This window comes from Vombatus ursinus, unplaced genomic scaffold (assembly GCF_900497805.2).
Source record: "Vombatus ursinus unplaced genomic scaffold, bare-nosed wombat genome assembly UNPS02014798.1, whole genome shotgun sequence".
NCBI classification, from domain to species: domain Eukaryota; kingdom Metazoa; phylum Chordata; class Mammalia; order Diprotodontia; family Vombatidae; genus Vombatus; species Vombatus ursinus.
Window position 1 is genome coordinate 8,892,967 of NW_020954576.1, and position 24,392 is coordinate 8,917,358.

At 35.6% G+C, this 24,392-nt stretch overlaps 2 protein-coding genes across 9 annotated transcripts in view; one reads left to right on the plus strand and one right to left on the minus strand.

The window, feature by feature from the left end:
* LOC114049577 (cytochrome c oxidase assembly factor 6 homolog) overlaps positions 1 to 7,833 on the plus strand; it is an 8,914-nt gene extending 1,081 nt beyond the window's left edge. For all 3 annotated transcript variants that reach the window (XM_027870832.1, XM_027870831.1, XM_027870833.1), the window contains exons 2-3: positions 805 to 953; positions 7,505 to 7,833. In XM_027870832.1, coding sequence (XP_027726633.1) covers positions 810 to 953; positions 7,505 to 7,600 — 240 coding nt within the window. In that variant the 5' untranslated portion in view covers positions 805 to 809 and the 3' untranslated portion in view covers positions 7,601 to 7,833. The remainder of the gene's footprint in view (positions 1 to 804; positions 954 to 7,504) is intronic.
* LOC114049576 (probable methyltransferase TARBP1) overlaps positions 1,062 to 24,392 on the minus strand; it is a 90,676-nt gene continuing 67,345 nt past the window's right edge. For 3 of the 6 annotated variants that reach the window (XM_027870826.1, XM_027870825.1, XM_027870824.1), the window contains 7 exons: positions 19,731 to 19,812; positions 17,401 to 17,572; positions 13,836 to 14,027; positions 10,842 to 10,966; positions 10,083 to 10,219; positions 9,616 to 9,712; positions 1,062 to 4,212 (listed from right to left, as the gene is read on the minus strand). In XM_027870826.1, coding sequence (XP_027726627.1) covers positions 3,943 to 4,212; positions 9,616 to 9,712; positions 10,083 to 10,219; positions 10,842 to 10,966; positions 13,836 to 14,027; positions 17,401 to 17,572; positions 19,731 to 19,812 — 1,075 coding nt within the window. In that variant the 3' untranslated portion in view covers positions 1,062 to 3,942. Of the gene's footprint in view, positions 4,213 to 9,405; positions 9,713 to 10,082; positions 10,220 to 10,841; positions 10,967 to 13,835; positions 14,028 to 17,400; positions 17,573 to 19,730; positions 19,813 to 24,392 lie in introns of those variants that run through there. The other 3 variants (XM_027870828.1, XM_027870830.1, XM_027870829.1) reach the window with 1 other exon arrangement.

Here is a 24,392-nt window from a genome sequence, read left to right on the forward strand (position 1 = left end):
CTCCTCCTCCTCCTCCTCCTCCTCCTCCTCCTCCTCCTCCTCCTCCTTCTCCTCCTCATCCTTAGCCAGTTACTTGCCTGGTGCAGTAAGGACTGAGGAACAAGCTCAGGACCTGGAACCTTTCCTTTCAGTCTGTAGTTACCTTCCTTAGGAGTATTTCTTTGTCCATCCCTGGTTGAATTTTGTTCAGAGTTGATGATGGGGGAGGGGATAAGATTTTTCCCAGTTGATAGCTTCCCTTATTTTAACTCCCTATGCTTCATCTCTTCACCTATACTTTTGCCTTTATTATTATCTCTAATCCTTCCACCCTAATACTTTTATTTATCTCCCGTCCCAATCTTGATAACCTAGTTAGCCAAGTTCAATTTCATACTGTCTTCCCTGATGGATAAATGGACAAAAGATATGAACAAGAAATTCTCAAAAAAAGAACTGTTAACTATTAGCAAATGCATGAAAGATTGCTTCCAAATTACTAATAAGAGAAATGCAAATCAAAACAACTCGGGTTTCACCTTACATTTAGCAAATATTCAAAGATGACAAAAGAAGGAAACAGTCGATTCTGAAGGAGTCGTGGAAGGACACAGTAATACACTACACACTAATACTAATATTAATACATTAATAAGGTGAAGCTATGAATTGGACTTAAAGCCAGCTCAGTGCACTCTGGCTCCTTGGTATCATTTGTGGGCATTAAGATTCCAGTAGGTTTCTGCCTTCTCTTCTTATATAGTACAAGTTCCTTAATAAATGAGGGGAGTCCCTTCAAGCAATGGTCCTTTTTTCCTATGATAGTAAAAATGACAGCACCTTCCATGAAAGAGAGGCAAGTTTGCTGGGGAGCTCGTGATGACTACTGGAAGTGCTTGGATGAAAATACCGATGATGCCTCTAAGTGTAAAAAGTTTAGAAGCATTTTTGAGTCAAGCTGCCCCCAACAGTGGGTAAGTAATGCTGGCATTTATTCATCTTTTTACATAGACAGGGAGACAAACTTTCATTTTTAATAAACTTTATTAACATTTAATAAACATCATTAGGACAGTGCTTGTCACACAGTAAGCACTTCATAAATGCTTGTTAATTTTATGAAAAATGTCTTAATATATTGTTGCTGATATTTCTGAAATAGAGTATTTTGTGGTAGAGGAAAAAGCTTGCCAGGTGTCTATTCAAAAGTCTTGGATTCACATTCCAAGTTCTGCAACTTTGTGACCCTGAATAAGTTACTTCACTTCTCAACCTTAGTTACCTCATCCATAAAATAAGGGGATTGAACTAGATTACTTCTGAAATTCCACTCACCTCTAAATTTGTTATTCTATTAACAGGATGATGAAGTTCTCCTTAATTCATAATTTCCACTTAATAGCTGACATTTATATAGTACTTTGAAAGCTTATAAAACACATTACACACATTTTTATTTGAGCCTAGTTCCAGACTGGGACAACACTTAAGCAAGTGCCATGGTAGTTAATAAACAGATAAATCAGGTGTTTCCTCTTTTATAAAATCAGCAGTCTTCTCCACAATTTTCCTGAAGATTGTATAGTCTGTTGGGATACCATGAATTCTTTATTATCCGTATTGGTGCTAAACATTATCCTTGCTTACCACTGACCCTATAGAGCATGGGGGGTGGAAGGATAAGAAAGAAAGTTAGGAGGTAGGGAAAATAACAAGAAGTACTTGATCCTGGGGAATGTTATCTCTAAGAGGTACTTGATGCTGTCTCTGGTAAAACCCTCCCATCTGTCCCCCACCTCTGCCATCACTACACACCAAGCTCTAGGCTTTTATCACCTCTCATTTGGACTGCTGCAGTAGCCTCCTAATTAATTGATCTCCCTGCCTCCTTACTCCCCTCCCCAGTCAGCTCCACACAGCTGCCAAAGTATTATTCTTAAAGCTGAGGGCTGACCTAGTCACTCCCCTCCTTCTAACTTCATTGATTTCACTATTATCTTTAGAAACAAGTACAAGCTCCTCTCTCTGACATTTAAAACCTTTTACAACCTGGCTCCAACCAGCTTTCCTAGCCTTATTCTTCATGCAATCGTTAGTCCTGTCCAGCTGACATTCTTGCTGTTCATCAAACATGATATTCCATTCTCCACCTCCTTGGCTTTGCACTGGCTGTCCCTCATTCCCATGCATAGAATATACTACCTTCTTACCTTTGCTTCTTAAAATCTCAAGTTTTCTTCAGTGTTGAGCTCAAATACTACCTGAGGCCATTCCTGACCCTCACTACCCCCTCTCCCAACTCGTAGTGCCTTTCTCCCCAAATTACTTTGTATTTTTTTAATATATTTTAGATACTGATGCATATGCATGTTGTCTTCCCCCAATAGAGAGTAAGCTTCCTTGTGGCAGGAACTGTTTCGCTTTTATCTTTTTATTCTCCCACTGGGTAGTACGAATTCAATAAATGCTTGTTGGTTGGCATCTTTGCTATGTTATTTACTTTTGGTTTTATTATGTTGAATAGGATAAGCACATTTAAGTTTCCTCACTTTACCTTATGTTAGAATTAAGCAGAATGTTGAAGATCAAGTTGTCCAGTAGATTCATGCTGCAGATGCAGCAATGAAAGTCAACATAAATATTTGCCTAATTTGTAAAACTATTTAAATTAACTTTTCATTTGTATTGAAAGTTATGCTTTCTTGATAATTGAGTCAATTAACAGTTTATCGTGTTTCCACATTAGACCTTATTATCTCTCACTGGACTATTACAGTAGCCTTCTAATTGGTCTCCCTGCTTCTAGCCTCTCCCCCACTCCACAGCTGCCACAGTGATTTTCCTTAAATGAAGACTGACCATGTGACTACCCTTCTTAATCAATATCACTGGCTCTCTGTTGCCTCTAGGATAAAACAGAAACTCCCCTATTTGGCCTTTGAAGCCCTTCACAACCAGGTTCCAAATTATCTTTATAGCTTCAGTGTTCTCCTTTTCACACACCAGCCTAGCCAAACTAGCCTTACTGCTGTCCCTCCCACATGACACTTCTCTCCCTTCTGTACTTCTGCACTGGCTGTCCCCATTGGCTGGCATGTACTCCCTTCTCACCTCCACCTCTTAGAATCCTTTAGATCAAACTCATTTTCTGCACAAAGCTTTTCCTGATTCCACCTACCACTACTGCACCCCCTCCCCAGCAAAAAACAAACAAACAAAAAAACAAACAAAAAAAACCTTCAGGGTCCTTCCAAGCTAAACTGACTTGTATTTATTTTTTTATTCATCTGCATATACTTTAATCGGCATTTATTAAATGCCAATTAACTATAAGTAGGGGCCTGCCCCCAGTTTTAATAAATAATATTTACAGAGTAGATGTTATAAAAGATTCATGGTTGGTGTAAGCCACAGAAGGAGAGCACTCAAGACTGAGGTTTCAGGAAAAGAGTCATGTTCAAGGTGGGGCTTCAGAAGCTGAGTCTCTGAGAGAGTGAGGGGTTTTAAGAGGTGGAGGTGAGGAGGGAGGAGTACCTTCTAATGGCAAGGGAAATGGCAAGTGCTAATACATATAGATGGCAGATTGAGGCTAGCATGTGACCAGCAGAGATAAGGTCAGTTTGGGTGGACTACCTTGTGGAAAGGGAAGTAAAATTTGAGACTTAGGAGGTTGGTTGAAGACAGATTATGAAGGGCTTCAGAAAGCTAGACAGGTTTCTCTTTGATCCTAGAAGCAATAGATAGCTACTGGAGGGAGTGACATAGTAAGATCTTTACTGTAGAGGGGAGAGATGAGGGAGAGGAAACAACTAGGAGCAAGAACCCAAGGGAAAGTTGATAAGGGCTTCAACTAAGATTGTTGATTGTGTGAATAAGAAGGGACAGACTCAAGAGTTATGGTGGTATTAGAACCAAGGTTTGGCAAATAATTGGACAGGTAGGGGAAGAACCAGACAAATAATGTCATGAAAGCCTAGAGAAAAGGGTGTATATAGAACAGATGTTCTTAACCTTGATGCTATTAGGGGAGGGGGAGTCCTGTAGATAAGAGTTGGAGGAGGACCTCCCCACCCACCCCCCGGGGCACATTTGTGAACTGGAATAGAAATGAATTACAACTTCATTTTCACAAACTTCCAGCTGTAGCTCCTTCCTCCCATTGGTAGAGAGAGCTCCCAGTGATGAACTTCTACCAGTGCAGATCTTTTCTGCATCTTCCAGTCTTTGAAGTGCCTGAGAAGAATAAGTAAACAGAGGATATGAAGAGCCACCTCATTATTAGAGATTGTAATGAAGGAAGACAGAGGGGGATTACATTGAGGGGTTTTAAGATGAAGAGATAGGCCCTGGTCAGTTTTCTCAGTAAATTAATAAGTCAGGTCCTCAGCTGAGAGGGTGGGAGTAGGGAAAGGTATAGGATGCTTGAGGAAAGAAGAGAAGGTTCAGAACAGCCTCTATGAGTTGTAAAGAGAATCAGTTAGGGAGGAATAGAGAGAGGCCTTGCTTCAGAGAAGACTCAGCTGAAGTGAGGTGACATCAATTTGTAGTGTACCTAGTCAGCTTGGTTGTTAGACTTCTTCCAACTCTGTTCAGCAGAATGTAAGTAGGAGGGAAAAGGTAGATTATAGGAGTTATTCAGGGTTGAGGTTTGGCAAGAGTTGAGAATTGGGGGATGAGATAAGGGATTCAAGAGCCTATGGTATGAAATTGAATTTCATTAACTGTGTGATCAAGATTGGGAAAGAAGGTAAGTTTAAAAATGGAGTAGAAAGATTAGAGATAATATAATTATCCCTTTCACATTGTGACTTTCCCCATTTTGGTTTTGATATATTGTGGGCCAGCATAAGAAATTAAATGGAATTTTTTGGGAGTTTTGTGGAAGCTGCAGATGACACAAAAAAGTTTAGAAACTCAGAAATGCATTAAATATATGTATAGTATTGTATAATATAGCCTATGACCAAATACTTAGCCCAAATTTTACAGTAAGGTACTGTAACACCCCCTCTCCCCCCCACCAAAAAAAAAAAGAAAAGAAATTCAGACTTATTCTTGGGTATGAAAGGAGGTCCAAAAACTTTTATACGGATTTTCCAGATTGTTGGGGTGCCATGCTCTGGCAATGTGGAAGGGACAACTGTGGTTAAGGCAAAGTATAGTGGGGCGATGAGGTATGATCAAAAGAGTGTGTCATATATGCACAGTTTCTTCTTACAGATTTCCTGTTGAACAAACACTATATACTTGTTAGTTCATGTCAGTTCTGCCTATAGTTTTGTCAGGACAGATAAAAATCAATGAGTTATTTTTTTTAATCTTATTTTAAAATAGAAATTGCCATTTGAGGTTGTTATTAAAATGTTTTTTAATGAAAGGGAAAAAACTCCCTCTATAAACAGATGTCATGTTATTGAAAACAGTATTGCATAGTTTACAGAGCCAGCCTTAGGGCCAGAAAATCCTTGGTTCAAGTTCTACCTTTAACCTAGACTAGCTGTGTTGACCCTGGGAAGTCACAGCACTAGAGGCAGCTCTTAAGCCTAGAAAAAGTACCAACCGGCATATGAGTTTCTTCATCTGGGAATTCCCAATAGCAGTTAAATAATAAATAGCTTCAGTCCCAGTAACTATTAAAACCATTAAAAAAAAACTGGTATTTTACTCTTGGAAGAGACCTTAGCAAGAAGTCATCAGTGCAGCCCCCTTATTTTGAACCTAGGGAAGCTCAGGCTCAAAGGGCTGAAGAGTTTGCCCAAGGTCACTCACTAACTTCATGGTAATCCCAGATAGTTCTAATTCCTAATCCGGTGATCTTTCCATTATATCATGTTGACCTTTATTACAGCTGTTTTGTTTTTATAGGTAGCTAGATGGGCCAGGGGATAGAACAAGTACTGGGTCTGGAGTCATGAAAATCTGAAATTTAGCCTCAGATATTTATTAGCTGATATTTATTAGCTACCCTAGGAAAGTCATTTACCCTGTCTGCCTCAGTTCCCTCATCTGTAATATGGAGATAACTATAGCACCTACCTCCTAGGCCTGATGCAAGAATAAAACATTAAATGTTCTGCAAACCCTAAAACCTATATATATGCTGTTTGTTATACCAGTCATTTCCCAACATACCCTCCTGTATAAATAACCAAGGAAAGCAGTTAAACAAAACCATTTGACAAATTGAGTATGATATATGCAGCATTCTGTAACTGGTGTCTTAATTCTTTACTGAGGTAGAATTGTGCTTCTTCATCTGTTGTCTAGGACCAAGATTGGTTATTGCAATTAATTAGTTTGGTCGCCTTCTGGTTTTGTTTGCATCATTGTAGTCATTGTGTTTATTGTTCTAGTTGTTACAGTTCTCTGAATTCCTCTTTCTCATGTGTTAATGGCATAGTAGGATTGTTGTAATCCTGAGCACATGGTATCTAACATGTAAATACATTTATAGCCTTTTGAAGAAAGTCTGAAACATTTTGCAAACAAGGAACTCTGTGCTTTTGTGAAGTGTCTGTGATAGTTCCATGAGAGGCACTGATGGAGTAGAAAAAAAAAATTGGAATTGCAATCAGAGGACTTGGGTTCAAAAACCAGTTTTGCCAACTTTGTAACTTTTGGAACTTAACCTCTTTGGGCCTCAATTTCTCCATCTGTAATAACGAGGGAATGGGGCATGGTGGTCACGGTGGATGAGATACCCACCTTCTCAAATCCCTTCACCACATTCACATTTGAAGCCTTTACACAATGGGAGGCCCTGCCATAGCCTGTTCTCCACTGGTAGCTTTTTCTAGCTTGGGAAGCATTGCCAAATTTTCACTATTAGTATTATCTTCAAGAGCCCAGAGTCACCTCTATGTCACAGTGAAGCTTATACAAAATGAAGTGCGTTTTATATAAAAAAATTTATTTAATGTACTCATACTAATGATTTAAAGTAGTCACTTTAGTGTAAAAGAAAGCAACCCAAAAATCAGCAAGTTTTAAAACCAGTAATTTTAATAGCAATTAAGTTGTAAGAATGACATCTGTTTCTCTATTTTGTGAGAAGATAGTGTATATAAAATTAGATAGTATTTGTACACATTAATAACTTTGAATTATATCAATTCAGGTTTTCTCTTTTTTTCTAAGTGGGTAGAAACATGCACTTTCTTAGTGTCCATGCATTTTCCAAAAGGCATTTTGGTTCTCAACCCTACTTAACTTTTTAAAGTCATATTTATTTATAATTCTGCCTTATTGTAGGCTGCTTTAAATTTAAAAAGCTTAACCATATTCATAGTTTTTAATGAAATCTTAATATTTTTATTTTAAGAAAAATTTCCCATCAACTCATACTGATTTAGCATAATTATTAAGCTTGCTTCCAGCTCTAAATCTTGTTTCCGACATATGTACATACTGTAGAAACATGTTCAGATAATGATTCAATTTATTGACTCTTTTAAATCTTTGCTCTTATGTTGCCATGGTGTCCTTTTTTACTTTGTCTCCCTTAATTGTGTTTTCTTTTTAATAGATTAAATACTTTGATAAAAGAAGAGATTACTTAAAGTTCAAAGAAAAGTTTGAAGCGGGACAATTTGAGCCTTCAGAAAGAACAGCAACATCATAGCTCTTTGTTTAAAAAAATTTTTTTTTTTAACAATACTGAGACTTCTTTGTGGACATCATTAAATATTCCTTTGAATACCAGACTGCCTGAATTATGAAGTATGACAGATCGGACTCACTGTCAGCACAGCTCTCCTGCTCTCAACAGTACTAGAAATGATCAAGAATCCAACAGGGTTAGAATATCTGATTCATCCAGTGAATAACTTGAATAAAGTGGTATAGAACACCTAATTTATATTGTGGAAGTTGGTTTTATTGTTCATTTTCATAACACAAAGTTAAGTAAACATAAAAGTGATTTTTTTTTCTTTTCCAGATGAGAACCACATTTGAATTTGGTAAAAGAAGTTTTTAGAATTGATACTTTTAAGTGTTTATATATGGCATCAACATTTTACTTCACTGAAATTCAAAAACTTGAAAGCAAACATTGTAAGATATGATATAAAATTTCAAGGGGACAGAGTTTATATTCGAGTAAAACTAAGTATTTTGCTACATGTGATGGTTAATAAACAGTTAATTTGTAGATAATGTAGTCTCTTTAAGAAAATATAAATTGAGGTCATAACCTGGGGTCACATTGCTTTTATTTCTAGTTCCATAACTGCCACATTTCTGCATTTATAGAACAGAAATGTTTGACGATCGTCATGATAAACTTGAGAAAATATATCAGCAAGCTTACTCTGTTGATTTATATACCTCTATTCTTACTCTCACCTCTGTTTTCAGAAGCAGTCATCAAAGGATAACTGGGCACAGAGACTACTTTTACCTTTTCAATGTAATACCTTTTTTAAATAATGTTTTAATTTTTTCCAGTTACATGTAAAACCAATTTTTAGCATTCATTTTTTAAAATGTTAAGTTCCAGATTAGAATATAATACCTTTTAAGGCCTAATAGAAAACACTAGGCATCAGAAGGCTAAGATTTTAATTCTACTACTACCACTACTCACTGGACCTTGCATTTTATTCTCTGAAGCTAGGTTTCTTTATCCAGAAAACTGGGTGGGAGATCTTCCACCCTGCCCATCTCCCATGGCTATTATGAAAAGCAAATGATTAAAGAACTAGAGGCTAAAGGAACTTTAGAAGTAATCTAGTCCAAATCCTTCATTTAACAGATGAGGGAATGGAGGCCCAGAGGTAGAATTTGAACCCAGGTTCCCTGACTCTCAATCCAGCATACCACACACAGCTATATAAACATTCCATACATGGGGCAGCTAAAGTGCAGTGAATAGAGCTCTGGCCTTGGAGTCAGGAGGACCCGAGTTCAAATCCAGCTTCAGACACTTACCACTTACTAGCTGTGTGACCCTGGGCAAGTCACTTAACCCCAATTGCCTCACCAAAAAGCAAAAAAAAAAAAAAAGATTCCATACAGCTTCTCATTAATTATACTTTAATTCATCTCTACCCTCCATATTCGATACCTTGATATCCTTTACTGGTTGGATTCTGACTTAAATAGTAATGATTGATGACTATCCCCAAGACTTTATATAGCACTTTTCGAACCTCTCATATAGGCATCATGTGTTTTGTATTCTAGCCATCTCTATAAATGATGTGTCAATGTAATAGATGGTAAGCTCTGTGAGGGTAAGGACCATCTAAACTTTCTTATTAGTATCACCCACTTTGTTAGAACAGGGCTCTGAACATGTCTGGAAGAGCTTAATAAATATTTCTTGAAATGAAATATGAATGATAGAACCATGATTTTTGTTGAAGAATACAGTACCCAAAGTTACTTATTTCAAAGTTATATTTAATATTTTAAACAAGTCAAATAAATATACCACAAAAAACTTAATACAAAATTATCCTCAATAAAAGTTTAGCCTATTCCTTAAGTGCATATAGAGTTTAAAAATATACCTCAACAGCACCATTAAGTTCAGATAAGGCAAAAAATTTTATATTTTTGTAATTACTTTATATCTCTTTGCTTGATTATCTGTTGCCTAGTATACTCCCAAATTAGTAAAGCTCCACTCACATGAACATTAAGGGAGCGTATGATGCCATGTTGAGGAATTTCCACACACACATCCAAATGCTGAATCAGGTTTGCTGGGATTCCCTCACGTTCATTTCTGATGAGGAGAAAAGGAAACAAAGGCAGCTTTTCATATAGTCAATAATGAAACCAGAATACTAAATTTTAACATGGGCATGCAAGAAAAGTAATAAAAGGACCCAAAAGCACTTATAATAAAATACAAGCAGTCCCAAGTTCATGTTCTATGCAAAGTCAAAAATTATGAGGATAACGGAAAAAAAAAACCCTTCTGCAAGCACATAACCACTGGCCAATGAGTGAGACTTCCTATTTTGAACAGATCTAAGTAAATGCCATATGACACCACAGAAAAGCTAACTCGGATGTCACTATCATTTAGGTAAATAGTAATTTATTCAACTTATTGGGGGGAAAAAAAAAAGTACTAGACAAAAGGAAATTACCCTAGTAAGAGCAGAGATTTCTCAGGAAAACAATATTCTGTTAAGTCTGAACTTTTGGCAGTTTGTTCCACACCTATGGTAGTATAGCCTTCTGTTTTTTTCTTCTGTAAGTAATCAACAAGCTGAAGTGGTTTTACCTAAAAATTTAAAAAATGAGTGAAGAATTCAAACATTAGAAAATTTCACCTATAGCCTTTTTTTTTTTTTTTTTTTGGTGAGGCAATTGGGGTTAAGTGACTTGCCCAAGGTCACACAGCTAGTACGTGTCAAGTGTTTGGTCTGAGGTCGAATTTGAACTCAGGTCCTCCTGACTTCAGGGCCAGTGCTCTATCCACTGCGCCACCTAGCTGCCCCTGACCTATAGCCTTTCTTAGAGAAAAATTAATACCAGAAAAATTTCAAGAAACAAGTTTTAGCATAAAAAATTCTCAAGACGAAAAACTAACACACCTTATAGAAAAATACCATATGTAAGTCACATTTTGTTCATTAAATTTACTAACATGTAAAAATGAATAGCAATACAATGAGTCTGACTTATAATAAGATTATTGGGTCACTTCAGTAAGACCACATTGGAGCTAATAAAAATACAACAATAAATGAGGGAGGAGGAACTAAGTGGTGACTCTCTCCTATGGGATATTTTAAGGTTGGCTTACTGTAAAATTTCCACAGAAATGCTATTTTAAAAAGAAAAGAACTCTATAAAACATTTCTAAATAAGATAATTACACAGTAAATTACTTTTTTACTCACCTCCACCAGAGGAAGCCACTGTTCTGCAGAAACACTGAGATGCTGAAACTGCTTATCACTGATATAATGAAGACTTCCTACTACTAGAGCTGAGGCCCCAAATATTTCACAGGTCCGGCACAAACCTATAAAACCAAATTAAAAACAATGTAAAAATTGTGTATTTCCCTTTATAACATTAAGCTTACGCAGACTTTAATACTTTATAAATTTGTAATCTGCCTATATGAATAACGTAGATGGATACTTAACCATAAGTATATTAGAAGCTGGTCTTTGAGACTTGCTGTGGCCAAAAAATTTATCACCCTGTAGCCAAGCTGATGATGAACCTCTCTTTAACCTTAGCAGATACATGTCTAAAAACTGAATACTCTTTCCCTTTAAACCCTCTCCTTCTAAACTTGCCTATATCTGTCAAAGACATCACTCACCATCATTCTAGTGTCTCAGATTCTGGATCTCAGCATTAATCAGGACTCCTCACTTTCCATCACCCTTCCTGACCAATAAACTGCCAGGTCTTATTTCTACCTTCATAACATTTCTTGCATCCAAACTCTTCCCTCCATTCACACAGCTACCCTTAGTTCAGGTCTTCAGTATGTCTCACCTAAGGCCTCCTAATTGGTCTCCATGCCTTAAGTCTTTCATCTTTCTAGTTCATCCTATACACTGCTACCAAGGTGATTTTCCTTAACCATAGATCTGACAACGTGATGCCCTGGGATTCAATCAAGTCCAGAGACCGCCTACTGCCTCTAGGATGAAAAATAAACTTCTCTGCTTAGCTATCTTTCTAGCCTTATTGGACATTAGTCCTCATACTCTGCAATCCAGCCAAACCAGCCCTCTCCCTTCTTCACTCAATACACTCCATCTCTTATCTTGCCTTTACACTGGCTGCCCCCCTTGCCTGGAATGCACTCCTTTCTTACCCAGACCTCTCTAAGTATACTGTCTTCCTTTAAGATACAGTTCAGGTACTATCTTCTGCATGAAGCTTTTTCTGATCACAACATCCTCTCTCAAACCACCTTATTATATTTAAATACTTTTATTAACTTTATATTTTAACATGAACTGATCTCTATACTAGAATGTAAGCTCATTGCGAACAGGAAGTTTCATTCTTTTCACTTGTATCTCTAAGACCTAGCACAGATCTTGGCAGATAGATTGACTGGTCCCTAGGTGCTTATCTGAAGCCTTTAAAGGTTGGTGGGGCCTTCATTCTACTAGCATAGTGCTTGAGGACCTTGGGTTATTTTCACATCATGATGAGAACTTTAGTGGAGAAATTGGGATGACAAATATTTTAAAGTCTGTGACTTATGAAAAACAAGAATTAAATTGGGGAAGAAAAAGTTTCTAATTAAGCTACGCTATCAACAAGGAAGAAGTAAAATTATAGTCAAATATTCTTTTTATATTTTCCAGGGAGGCTGAAAGATACTCTTTATAAGTAACAGGGAAAGATAAATTGAGACATACTACCTGTTATATTGTGGTAGCCCAAAAAGCCCACCATAATCCTATCTATTTTTCAGTCATGCATTCAAGTGCCTACTATGTGCTATTATATGTACTACCATGCAAAATGCTAGGATACAAACAAAAAAGCAAAACAGCCCCTGTCCTTAGGGAGTTAACATTCAATGGGGGGCGGGGTACAAGGAGTAAGTACAGACGATATACAAAATAAACACCCCGTGGTGGGGTTGTAGGGAGACCAACAACAGGGAGAATGATGAAAGGATTGACAAGGATGCATATGTAATAAGCTTTCAAGAGATTTATGGGTTCCAATAAGCAGAGCTGAGGAAGGAGAGCATTCCAGGCATGGATCCAGCCCCTTAGACAGGACATGAGATCTCATGTATAGGGGACAATAACAGGACAACGTGGCTCAACTGTGAAGTGTGTAAGGGGGAGTAATGTGTAATCAGCCAGGGAAAAAAAGTGGATTACGAAGAGTTATGTGCCACAGATTCTGTTTCAAACATAAAGGAAATAAGGTAGCCACTGAAGTTTTTTTAAACAGCCGAGTGACACTATGAGACCTGTTCTCTAAAACAGACCAATTTGGCAAATGAGTACAGGATTATAGAGGAGACAGACTTGAAGCAGGGAGATCAATCAGGAAGCTGTTGCACTAGTGCAAGTGAGAGCTGGTGAGAGCCTAGATTAGGGGAGTTCTGGTGTCTCAGATAGGAGAGATGCTACAGTGGCGGAAGACAGAAGATGACTACTGACTGGATATAAAGGTGAGTGAGTGGGGAATCAAGAACAACTCCTAAGTTCTGAACTTAGGCAACTGGAAGGAGAGTAGTCCCCTCAACAGAAATAGGAAAATTAAGTGGAGGGTGGGTTTAGGAAGAAAAGTAATGAATTCTCCCTTGGATATGTTGAGTTTAGTCTGCTTATTAGTCTTCCTTAGACCTAGTCTTTCTAGTAACAAGCTTTCTGTTTTAGATAAAACTCTTTTCTGAAATTTGCATGTGGAAACTTCCTTCCCCTATGCCACCTTAGTAACTGGCACCTCCCTGCCTGTCATATCAGAGGTGGGAAACACAGGGGATAATGTGGCATCCAGCAACCACTCTGTATCTTTCCGTTGCTGCCCTATGATAACTTCTGTGTTTCTACCTTAAGCCACAAACTTTTCTTTGTTGAGGGTCAACCATACCAAATAAAGGCTTCTTGCTTTTATAATCACTGACTTGTCTGACTCTTTTGAAAATGCTTTAACAGACTAGGATAAATATTTTAATTTAAACAATACAAAAGCATAGTACAATTACTGAATTAAGAGGTTATTCTTCATCTTTTCCTTTCTCTCAAGGAGCAGAAATCCATATATTATAAAGATATCAAATGTATCATTTTATAATGCTGGTAAATGTGACAAGAGCCAGTAAAAATTTTATAATTTAGTAAAAATTGCCAGGGATGAGAGAGTCAAGAAATCTATCTATAAAACTATGATATTACCTCCTAAATTGGTTGGCTTATCAATTAGTGAAGCTACTACAATCAATCTACTAATGGATTTTCCAAGTTTAGCAGCACGATCCTGAAATACCAAATCAAGTCCTAAATCAAGAACATTATTTTTCCAAGGGATCATCTTCTTTTGAACATCAATCCATTCTGATTGGCTGTCTCCCTCAACTGAGTTGGAACCTGAGGAGAAAAAAATCAAGATGATCCAAAATAATTGTCTGAACCAATATCATTAATGAATATTAATTGAAATTTTTAGAATAAAATCCTAGCAAAAAGTTGCAGCAATTTATTTTTAAAAAATCATTCACTAGATCTGATCAAGATGGATTTATAGTGGAGATGCAAGGATGGTTCAAAATTAGGGAAACAATGCTATTATATTTTAAGAAATACAAAAACCACATAACCACATAACCATGAATACAATGCAAAAGAAAAAAAAGCCTTTGACAAGGTACAATACATTTATGCTATTGAACCTGCAATGCATACTCATGGAAAGACATTTTTTAATATGATAAAAGGTACCTAAAACTGAAAGCTAGCCTTCTATGCATTGGAGAAATACTAAAAGCTTTCCCAATAAATGTAGAAATAAAGCAAGAACACTCCCTTTCCCTTATGTTATCTGATGTGGTTCTAAAAACATGAGCAATAGCAAAAAGACAAGAGAAATAAAAGGCCTAAAGATATCTGATAATATGATGGTTTACTTAGGAAATCCCAGGAAATCAGCAAAGAAACTAACTCAACAGCTTCAGTAAAATAATAATATACAAAATAAGCCCACAAAAAAAATGAACATTTCCATATAGCAATGAAAGGGAATAATTGAAAGGTAAGTCCCATTCAAGAAAAAAATATATATATGAATCAATTTAACAGAGTATACTCAATACTTGTATGAATACAATCACAACCTATTCCTTAAAGAAATGAACTTAAATAACTGGCAGGATATTCAATGACAACAGTCCCTAAATTGATGTCCGTATTTAGTGCTTTGCCAATAGGTATATTTTATAGTTAGACAAAATAATGACAAAATATATTTGGAGGAACAAGAAGATAAAAGAAAATAATTCTTAAAAGGAAAACTGAAGGGGTGATATCACTTCCAGACCTCCAACTATTTTATTAATCAATAATCATCAAAACCATTTGGTACTGCTTTAAAGAAAAAGAATAATGAAATAGCCTAAAAAATTAAGAATAAAAATTAATTTAACGTAATAACCCAGTGTATGACAAACCAGAAAACATAAATTACCTGAGAAGGACCCTCCTAATTGACAAAGACTTCTAGGAAAACTGCAAAACAGTCTGGAAGACTTTATGTAAAGAAAATAACTAAAACATCCATACCCTTTGACTCAGAGATTTCACTGCGAGGCATATACATCAAAATAGCAGCTCTTGCAGTAGCAAGGAATTCGACACAAAGTAGGTCCCTCTATACTGGGGAAAGGCTAAACAAGTTGAGGAAGATTTAGGCAATGAAATACTGTATTGTAAAAAACAGTAAACTAATGACTACATAGAAGTACGAGTATACTTCTATGAACTGATACAAGTGAAGTAAACAGAAGCAGAAAAACCATACACAATGACCACAACATAAAAGGAAATAATAACAATAAAACAAATGAAAAAGAAAGCCATGAAATTATAATGATCAAGCTTAGCTCTAAAGAAAAGAGTAAGAAGCCAACTTTTTTCTTGGCAAAGAAAGGGGGGAATATGGGTGTGGCACACTATATATAACATCAAACTTTTTCTATGTCTTTTGTTAATTGTGCTGTTGGTAGAGTTGTGAACTGGTTCGACCATTCTGGAGAACAATTTGGAATTATGTCCAAACTGCATAAACTGTACTGCAAAGAGATTAAAAAAAAATAAATAAATAGAAAAAGACCTATTTTTACAAAAATATAGCAGCTTGCAAAGAACTGGAAATTAAGGAAATGCCCATCAATTGAGGAATGGCTGAACAAGTTGTGGTAGATGATTGTGACAGAAAACTACTATACTATAAGAAATGACAAGCAGGGTGGTTTAAAAAAAAAACCTGGCCAGAAACTGATGCAAAGAGAAGTGAGCAGAAGAACCAGGGGAACATTGTTCACAGTTACAGCAATATTGTAAGGATGCGCAACTGTGACTTAGCTACTCTGATCAAGACAACATTCAAAGAAAATTCCAAAGTTCCCTCCAGAGACAGAGAGCTGCTGAACTCTGAATGCAGACTGAAGCATAACTTTTTAAAATTTATTTTTCTTGAAGCTTTTTTGGGGGGATGTTTTCTTTTGCAACATGGCTAATATGGAAATATGTTTTATATGACTTCACATGTATAATCAATGTATTTGCTTGTCCTCTCAAGGAAGGGTGTGGGGAGGGCAACTGAAAGAGAATTTAGAACTCAAAATTTTTTAAAATGAATGTTAAAAATTTTTTTGCACAAAATTGGAAAATATGTAACGAAATAAAAATATATTTTTAAATGTTTTGTTAGTTCATTCGTTTTTTAAGTCAATGCTTAAGTTAACATTTCCCCTCTTTTTTTGTTTTTAGTTTTAAGGGACAGATCTCTGGGAAGGGAAAAGTGAGGGGGCACACTGGGAAATGCAGGTTATGTTAAACCAAAAGATACCAATAGTTTATCAGAGTTGTATTTTTAACATTAATTCAACATGCCTCTAAATACAGGTGTACTTTACTTAATGTGTCCTGGAAAAGGTTCTTATAAATCATCATTTTAAACATACTTAGATAATCTGCTACTTAAGAACACAATAGACCCCTTTGCTCAATAAAGAATCTTTTGAAATATAAATCATCCATTGTATAGGTTATATTCAAATGTTTTATATAGATTTTATTAAAGCAGGACATGTCTATTGTCTTTAAACTGTCCTGTTATAATATTTTAGCGCGCAAGGTTAGAATAAAGAAGCAAAGCTGGAAAAGTCTTCAGGAAGTAGTTCATTCTTTCAGACAGGAGCCCACAGAAATGAACTTTCTTGAATATAACTTACCATTATAAAGCATTTTTATGATTACAAAGTTTATACACATATACATATATGTATGTGTACGTGTATGTATACAGGCATCTGTGTACATACAAATGTGTCTTATCATGCGTTCCAGTGTCTCTCTGCTCACATTGCTGTTAACTTTCTGTTTTGACTTACTGATTTACTGCTCTATATAATTTAGATGGTACGGTAGGAATTACTCCTAAACCTACCTTTGATACTTTATCATGTTACAGGCCCTCAATGAATGTCAAATTATAACAATTTTTCAAATAAAAGCCAATGAGTTTAACTGAACAGTGAAGGGTTCCACTTATAGGTTGTGACATTACAGATTCCCTGTTTACTAAAATTCACAGATCTACCTTAAATAGTTTTTCTCTAAGTAGAAGATTAAAATTCACTGGCATATAGTAAGGTGAAAAAAATTCAGGTACATTTATTAATTAAAATCACTAAGATGGAGCCAAAACAACAGTAAAAAGAAGACAAAAATAACCACATTTTACCTATATCTTCCTGAGACCAGTCACTTGGTTTTAGTTCACAAAGTTCAGTTTGAGAAAGGTACCACTGAAATGCTGAATCTATCGGAATGTCAGTGAATTTTGTGAATTTACCAATGGTGATCCACTCATCTTCAACCAGTTCTGAAAGGCGTGGAAGGGTATAAAATATAGTCTGAAAAGACAAATTTTGTTCACAAATTTTAATTTCTTTCCTTAAGCAAACAAATAGAAGGCACAATAAATAGTTCTATGAATTTCCATACGGTCAACTTAATTAACTATATAGTATGCCAGACTATAAGCATACTATAAACATATACACACACATAGAACATATACAATTTTAGCCTTATTTATTCTCTAATTATGTTCTATATGTATGTCTTGTGCTCTGTAAGTACATCATAAATTACTTGAGGATAAGGACTATGTCTTAAACTTCTTTTTTCAATTTCTAAAAGTTTCTAATGCAGTAAATATAAAAGCTTCAGTTAAGCTATTAGTTTTAAGTTCTTTCTTCACCAAATCTTTTACCATAATGAATAATATAAAAAAAGGTCTTTCTCCTCCTCTTCCCCTTCTGAAAGAGGCCTAAGTAAAGCCATGAAATGGCAAAATAAGAAGCAGAGGAAAGGTCACGGATAATACATAAACAATAAATTTCTGAATTACTGAAAACTAACGGTACTTTGCACAGGGGAAAAATAAAACCCAACAGTGAAAAAACAATTTTCTTAATAACAATTTGTTGTATTATATGAAAGACTAATAAAGTAACATTTCTACTTAGCAAATACAATCCTCATTTGCTTTAAAATTACATAGGTAAAATTCAAACTATTTAAGCCATCATATGCTTTAACATGCCATTATTCACAGGTACTGAACTTGTGGAAGTTCTACTTGGCATAATTATTATTATTATTTACCATTTATTAAGCACCCAAAATACTAAACACTAACTTAGATATATAAAAACAGCCCCCGTCCTCAAAAGACTTAAGATTTAAAATGTCCTAACACACAAACAAATACAGAGAACATAAAAGATTTAAAATGTCCTAAAACACAAACAAATACAGAGAACATTTAATAAAAAACTAGTTTGAATATTTAATAAAAAACTAGTTTATTTATATTTCATTTCCCCATCCATTATATCCCTTCCTCTTTTTCTTGGGGAGTGGGGGGGAAGAAGAGAATCATTTTTATACTTTGACATCTAACAGTACTCATTATATAGACATTTAACTTACTGAATTCATGTGAGTAATGGAAGGAGAAGGAAAAGAACATGAGATTGTAGGAGAAAAGGGTCAAAGAAAGATAAACAAGGGATTTAATCCTACCAGGCCACAAGAATGTTGACAAAAGACAATTAATACGTAGTGATAAAGTGAATCCTTCAGAAAGATGTCAAAGCATTGTGAACTTGAAAGAACATAGAGCAGAGAATGTTGGGTTTTTTTTTTAAATAAATGCTTCCTATTTTTAATAACAGAACTAAAATTGGGTCAATATTTCCAATAATTAAAATCCAAAGTACAGACCCTAGCACATATTGGTGAATTTAAAAATATGGGCAAACAATAAATAATGTAAATCTACAAACTTATTAAATAAATAGCATTTTTAGATACTTAAAGTTATAGATACTTTTGAACTATTTAAAGTAAAATATAAAAGCAGGAGGTTTAAAATTCAAAACTAGAGTATTACTATTACAGTTTTCAAAATCAGAAAAGTCATATAGTTTATATAATTTTCTGATGTTTCGTACTGTGCTGTCATTTGTCTGTTTTCAAGAAAAATGTTGGAGGGGGGTGTTACTGTTTTTAAAATTATAAACAAAATTCCACAACTACCAAATAATTTGCTATACAGAATTTTTGCTCTAGAATTTCAGCCAACCAGAAACAGAAGCATAGTTTTAAAAAAGGATGGAACTCTATGTTCTTTCATCATAATGGGCTTGATTACAACAAAATCTCACCTGCACAAATGTTTTAACTCATTTCCTTTTAATGTCAGAACAGATTTCTGTTTAGAGTTAAATATTCCCTTCCAGTATTTACAAGCCAGAAACTACCTAAGAAACAGAAATTGAAAATAACTAGCCAATTTTCTCTACTAAAGAGTGATGTGCAAGCAAGTCATCTACAAAATGACAAGAAATAAGGTTAACAGAACTTTAAAATCTAAGATGATGCTTGTAAACAGGGGGGAAAAAATTTAACCTATTTCCCCTCAATAATCATGACAACAAAAGAAGAAAATGTTAGTGTTAAGAGCACAGCAAATAAAATTTTAGAATGCTATTCTATGCTTACCTCTAGGCTATAATCCTTAAGTGGATGAAATGTTGCAAAAAAGAAATGCTCTTGAATTCTTTGCCAATTTTTTTTGGCATTCCTGAGAATCAAAAAAAATATATACATATATATGTGATACTGTGAGAGATAGTTGAGTTTTACAACTCTAATTAGAGGGGAAAAAATCAATTAGATAGCTTAAAGAGCTACTACATATTTTAAAAGGAAACTGAAACTTTGTCATTCTAACTTTAGTTATATAGCATATTTCTCCAAGACAATTAAAAAATCTTTTAAATACATTTTATTCAATCTTACAACACTCCTGAAAAGGAAATAAGACCAAAAAAATGAAATTCCATTTTCAAGGTCATAGATGAGTCAGCAGTTATGCTAACAAAAGAATCTAGGTCCCCTAGTATGGCAATCAACTTTCTCTAACAATCCTCAGACCTATCTCCAATTAAAAGTAATAAGAATCAAAAAAGGGTGAAAAAACTACTACTACAAGAAACAATTTCACAATAAGCAAGAGATCATTTTAAAAGAACAGGACAGATTCCAGCTGACATATCTGGAAGTAATGAACTGAAAATTTTTTCAATAATACACTGAAAATTTTTACTTGGGCACTCAGTATCACACATCTGAAGAGAATAAATGAAGACTTATTGTCAGATGACTAAGTACCTTGTTTCTTAAAATTAAGAATGTGAGTAAAAATGGCAGTTTTGAGAAGTCAAGACATAGATAGCTAGAAACTTACCATCAGCTTCATGACCAATTAAATGATTATATTAGTAAAATGACTATAATAATTTGGCTATGTCTAATATTCTTGAAAACTGGAAAATAAATACAGAATTACAAATTCTGTTATATCACTAATACTCAATTTTTTTTTTCTGTGACTCAATATGTAAAGGCCCAGCTACCCCAAATGCTCCTACTCAGCTTTAACCCCTATCACGACCACCAAAGAGAAAGAAAAAACTGGAAATTTTGGAACAAATATAATTTTTAAAAGTCAACTTTTATCTTTATCTACTTGTTCACAGATCTAATTGGCCTTATCATATAAAGTTTATCTAAATCTACATGTGAAAATAAGCTTACCAGTTTTCACAAAATACATTCCAAGTGGGAGTGGGAAAAAGAGAACAGATCACAGATTTGCAAGCTGGAAGGATTTAGGGGTCACTTAGAGCAAATCCTCATTTTACAAATGAGAAAAATGATCAAGCAGTGAAGTGACTTCACAAAGTCATGCAGGTAGTAGTACTCTTAGGGGCAGAACCAGGTTTTATACTGGCAGCCTCTAACTCCAAATTCAGTGCTCTTCTTTGCACTATACCAGATAGTTCAAAAGCAAATAATAAGCTAATATAATTACATATTAAAAAAAAAACACCTAAGAAATAGCAAAAATCCTCTTTTATCAGAGCTTGGCTTAGTTAATCACAGTTGGAAAACTAAGAATCTTAGATATTTATACTATCTTTTGTACATAAAGATGACTAATTGTCCACCATAAGTTTTTTATTAAGAAAAACTGGAATTATATGGAGCAAATGTTTATTTGTTCCTTCTGAGTTCTAAATTGGACTAGCCAGTATAACCAAAAATGCTGAAATATAATGAAACCTTATTTGCAAGAGAACACGTTCTAGTTCTTTGATTTCCTTGTTAGGGGGATGTCAAGCAAATCATTTATTTAGGATTTATAGGCTCACTTCCAAAAAAAATCGAAAAACGCTTAATAAAATACAAAATAAATCAATTAAAAGAAAAATTAAACAAAGGCAAAGGAAAGGTGCACAGAAATAGATCTGAGCAGGTAATGTAAATGATAAATTACTGCAATTAAGTGCTAAACTTACCTATTTCCTAATAGCTAAGGGAGATAATTTAATTTATAAAGTCTTATAAATAAGTGATAAGGTGAGCAAAGAAATTTGTCTTAAAGGACAATTTTTTCATGGTACTAAATTAAACGAGTTATTTACGATATGATAAAAGGGACAGTGGGCACCAATAATGGTCACTGTTTTCAAGCATGGTTTTGTAAAAGTCAGAAATATTGTTCAAATGGCCATTTTTTAGACAAAATCAGTCCTCACTCAGTGAATGCATTTCTGTAGAATGCTAAGATAATAAGGTCCAAGTACAATGTACCAATGTACCAGTACCAGGTACTGACTGATTCTTTGAATCACTCTCATCACTGGCTGCATCTGCTCCTACACATGTGCTACTGAGTGAAGCTGGATAAAGATTAAACCCTGCTGAAGGAGTCCACCACAAATTTATGCTGTGTAACTTCAACTAGGTCCTCAGTGAAGCAAGGAAATCCTTTTATACTTCCTTAATTAACTTAGTATTCCACCCATCACAAGAGCTCTTCCAAAACCTTTTATCCTCCAAAAACCTCTCCCCCTCCCTGATTCTCTTGGCTGAGAAACTTGTTTCATATAAAAATCGAGGACATTCACTTTTTTTGTTGTTGAAAAAGGAGAAAGACATTTCTTTTAAAAGAAGAAAGATCTTCTCCTCTCTTCCTTATCTCAGGTTTCACCCAAATGCCTTCTGCCATTTTTTCACCCCTTTCTCACACTGAACAGTTGGCTCTTCTCCTTGCCAAGGCCAACCATTGTACATGCATAAGTGATCCCATTCTATACAATCACCACCAGCAGACTGGTCCCTCTCAATTATTTTCAATCTCTCTGTCTACTATATGCTTCCCTATTGCCTATACACATGCTCACATCTTCCTCATTCTCAAAAGTCCCTCACTCAGTCCATCCTTCCCAACCACTAATGGCTATTGTCCCTAGCTCTCTTCTCTCTTTTGTGGCTAACCTCCTTGTGAAAGCTGCCTGCAAGAGATGCCTCTACTTTCTTTCCTCTGATTCTTCTTAATTCTCCTCTGAAGTCTATCCTCTGACTTCATTCAACTAAAACTGATCTCTCTAAAATTACTAACAATCTTTTAATTGTCAAAACCAATGAATGGCCTTTCCTCACTCTTCATCCTTATCTTTTCTGTAGCCTTTCACACTGTTATCATACTCTTCTCCTTGACAGCCTCTTCTTACTAGGTTTTCATGACATTACTAGCTCCTGTTCTTCTGTTACTTAATGGACTGCTTCTTCTCAGTCTCCTTTGCTGGATCCTCATCCAAGCCACACTCACTAATCTTGGCTGTTGGGTGTCCCACAGGGCTCAGTCCTGGGCCTTAATCTCTACTCTTCTCCCTCCAAACTATTTCACTTAGTGATCTCATCAGATGTCCTATTGAATTCAATTATCTTCTATAAACAGATAGTTTTCAAATCTACTTACACAACTCTAACTTCGCTGAAGACTTGCAGCCTCACATCTCCAACTGCTTATTAAACACCTCAAAATGGATGTCTTAAACTCAGCATGTCCAAAACTGAACTTATCATCATTACCATCACAAACTCTACCCTCTTTTTGACTTCTAACTTTCTAAGTTCCCCATTACTACTGAAGATTCCACCAGCCTCCCAGCCATTCAGGCTTACAACCTAGGAGTCATCCTTGACCCCTTACTCTAACCCACCTGTTGCTAAGGCCTGTTGATTTTACCTTCTTAACATATCCTGCATATACTGCCTTCTCTACTCTGACACTGTTACCACCCCTCATGCAGTGTCCAACCACCTCACAGCTGGACTTCAGCAATAGCATCCTGGTTGATCTGACTGCCACAAGTTTTTCTCCATTCAGCTATTAAAGCTACACATTTCAGTGGCTCCATATCACCTCCAGGATCAACTATAAATCTTGTTTTGGTGTTCTAAGCATTTCAAAACCTGTACCCCTTCCCCAATCCTTCCAGTCTTCTTATACCTTATAGAACAGAACTCTGCCTCCCATGTACTCTTCAATAAGTAACACTGGACTTCTTGCTGTTTTAACAGACTCCATTTCTCAACCGTGAGCATTTTCTCTGGATGTCCCTCATGCCCAGAATCATGTCCCCCTCCTCCTCACCTCTCTATTGCCTTCTCTGGCTTCTTTTAAGTCCCAACTAATATCCCATCTACTATAGGAAGCCTTTCCCAACCCCTCTTAATTTTAGTGCATTCTCTCTCAATTATTTCATACTTATCCTACAAACTGCAGTTCTTTTTAAAAGAAGATCTTCTCCCCTCTTCCTTATCTCAGGTTTCACCCAAATGCCTTCTGCCATTTTTTCACCCCTTGTTTCCTTGTTGTCTCCCCCACTATACGGTAAGGTCCTTGAGAAAAGGGATTGTCTTTTGCCTGTCTTTGTATCCCTTACACTTAGCATAGTGCCTGGCACATAGTAGATGCTTAATAAATGTTTACTGACTGACTGCCTGAAATACTTTCCTTTCTGATGATTAAAACTGTAAATACTATTACATCACTAGTTCACATAATTCACATAATTTCAAATTTCCTATCAGCTACTTATGTTTCAAGTGCTAATAAAATATATTCCTTCAAATTCTCATGTAAAAGCACTACATAAATGTAAATTATTGTTGTTTTTGTTGTTGATGAGGTATATACATGCTACACACACACACACACACACACACACACACACACACACACACACATACACGCTTTCCTTCCTGCACCCAGGGAAATCTAGATGAAGAACTTCCTTCACAAATACA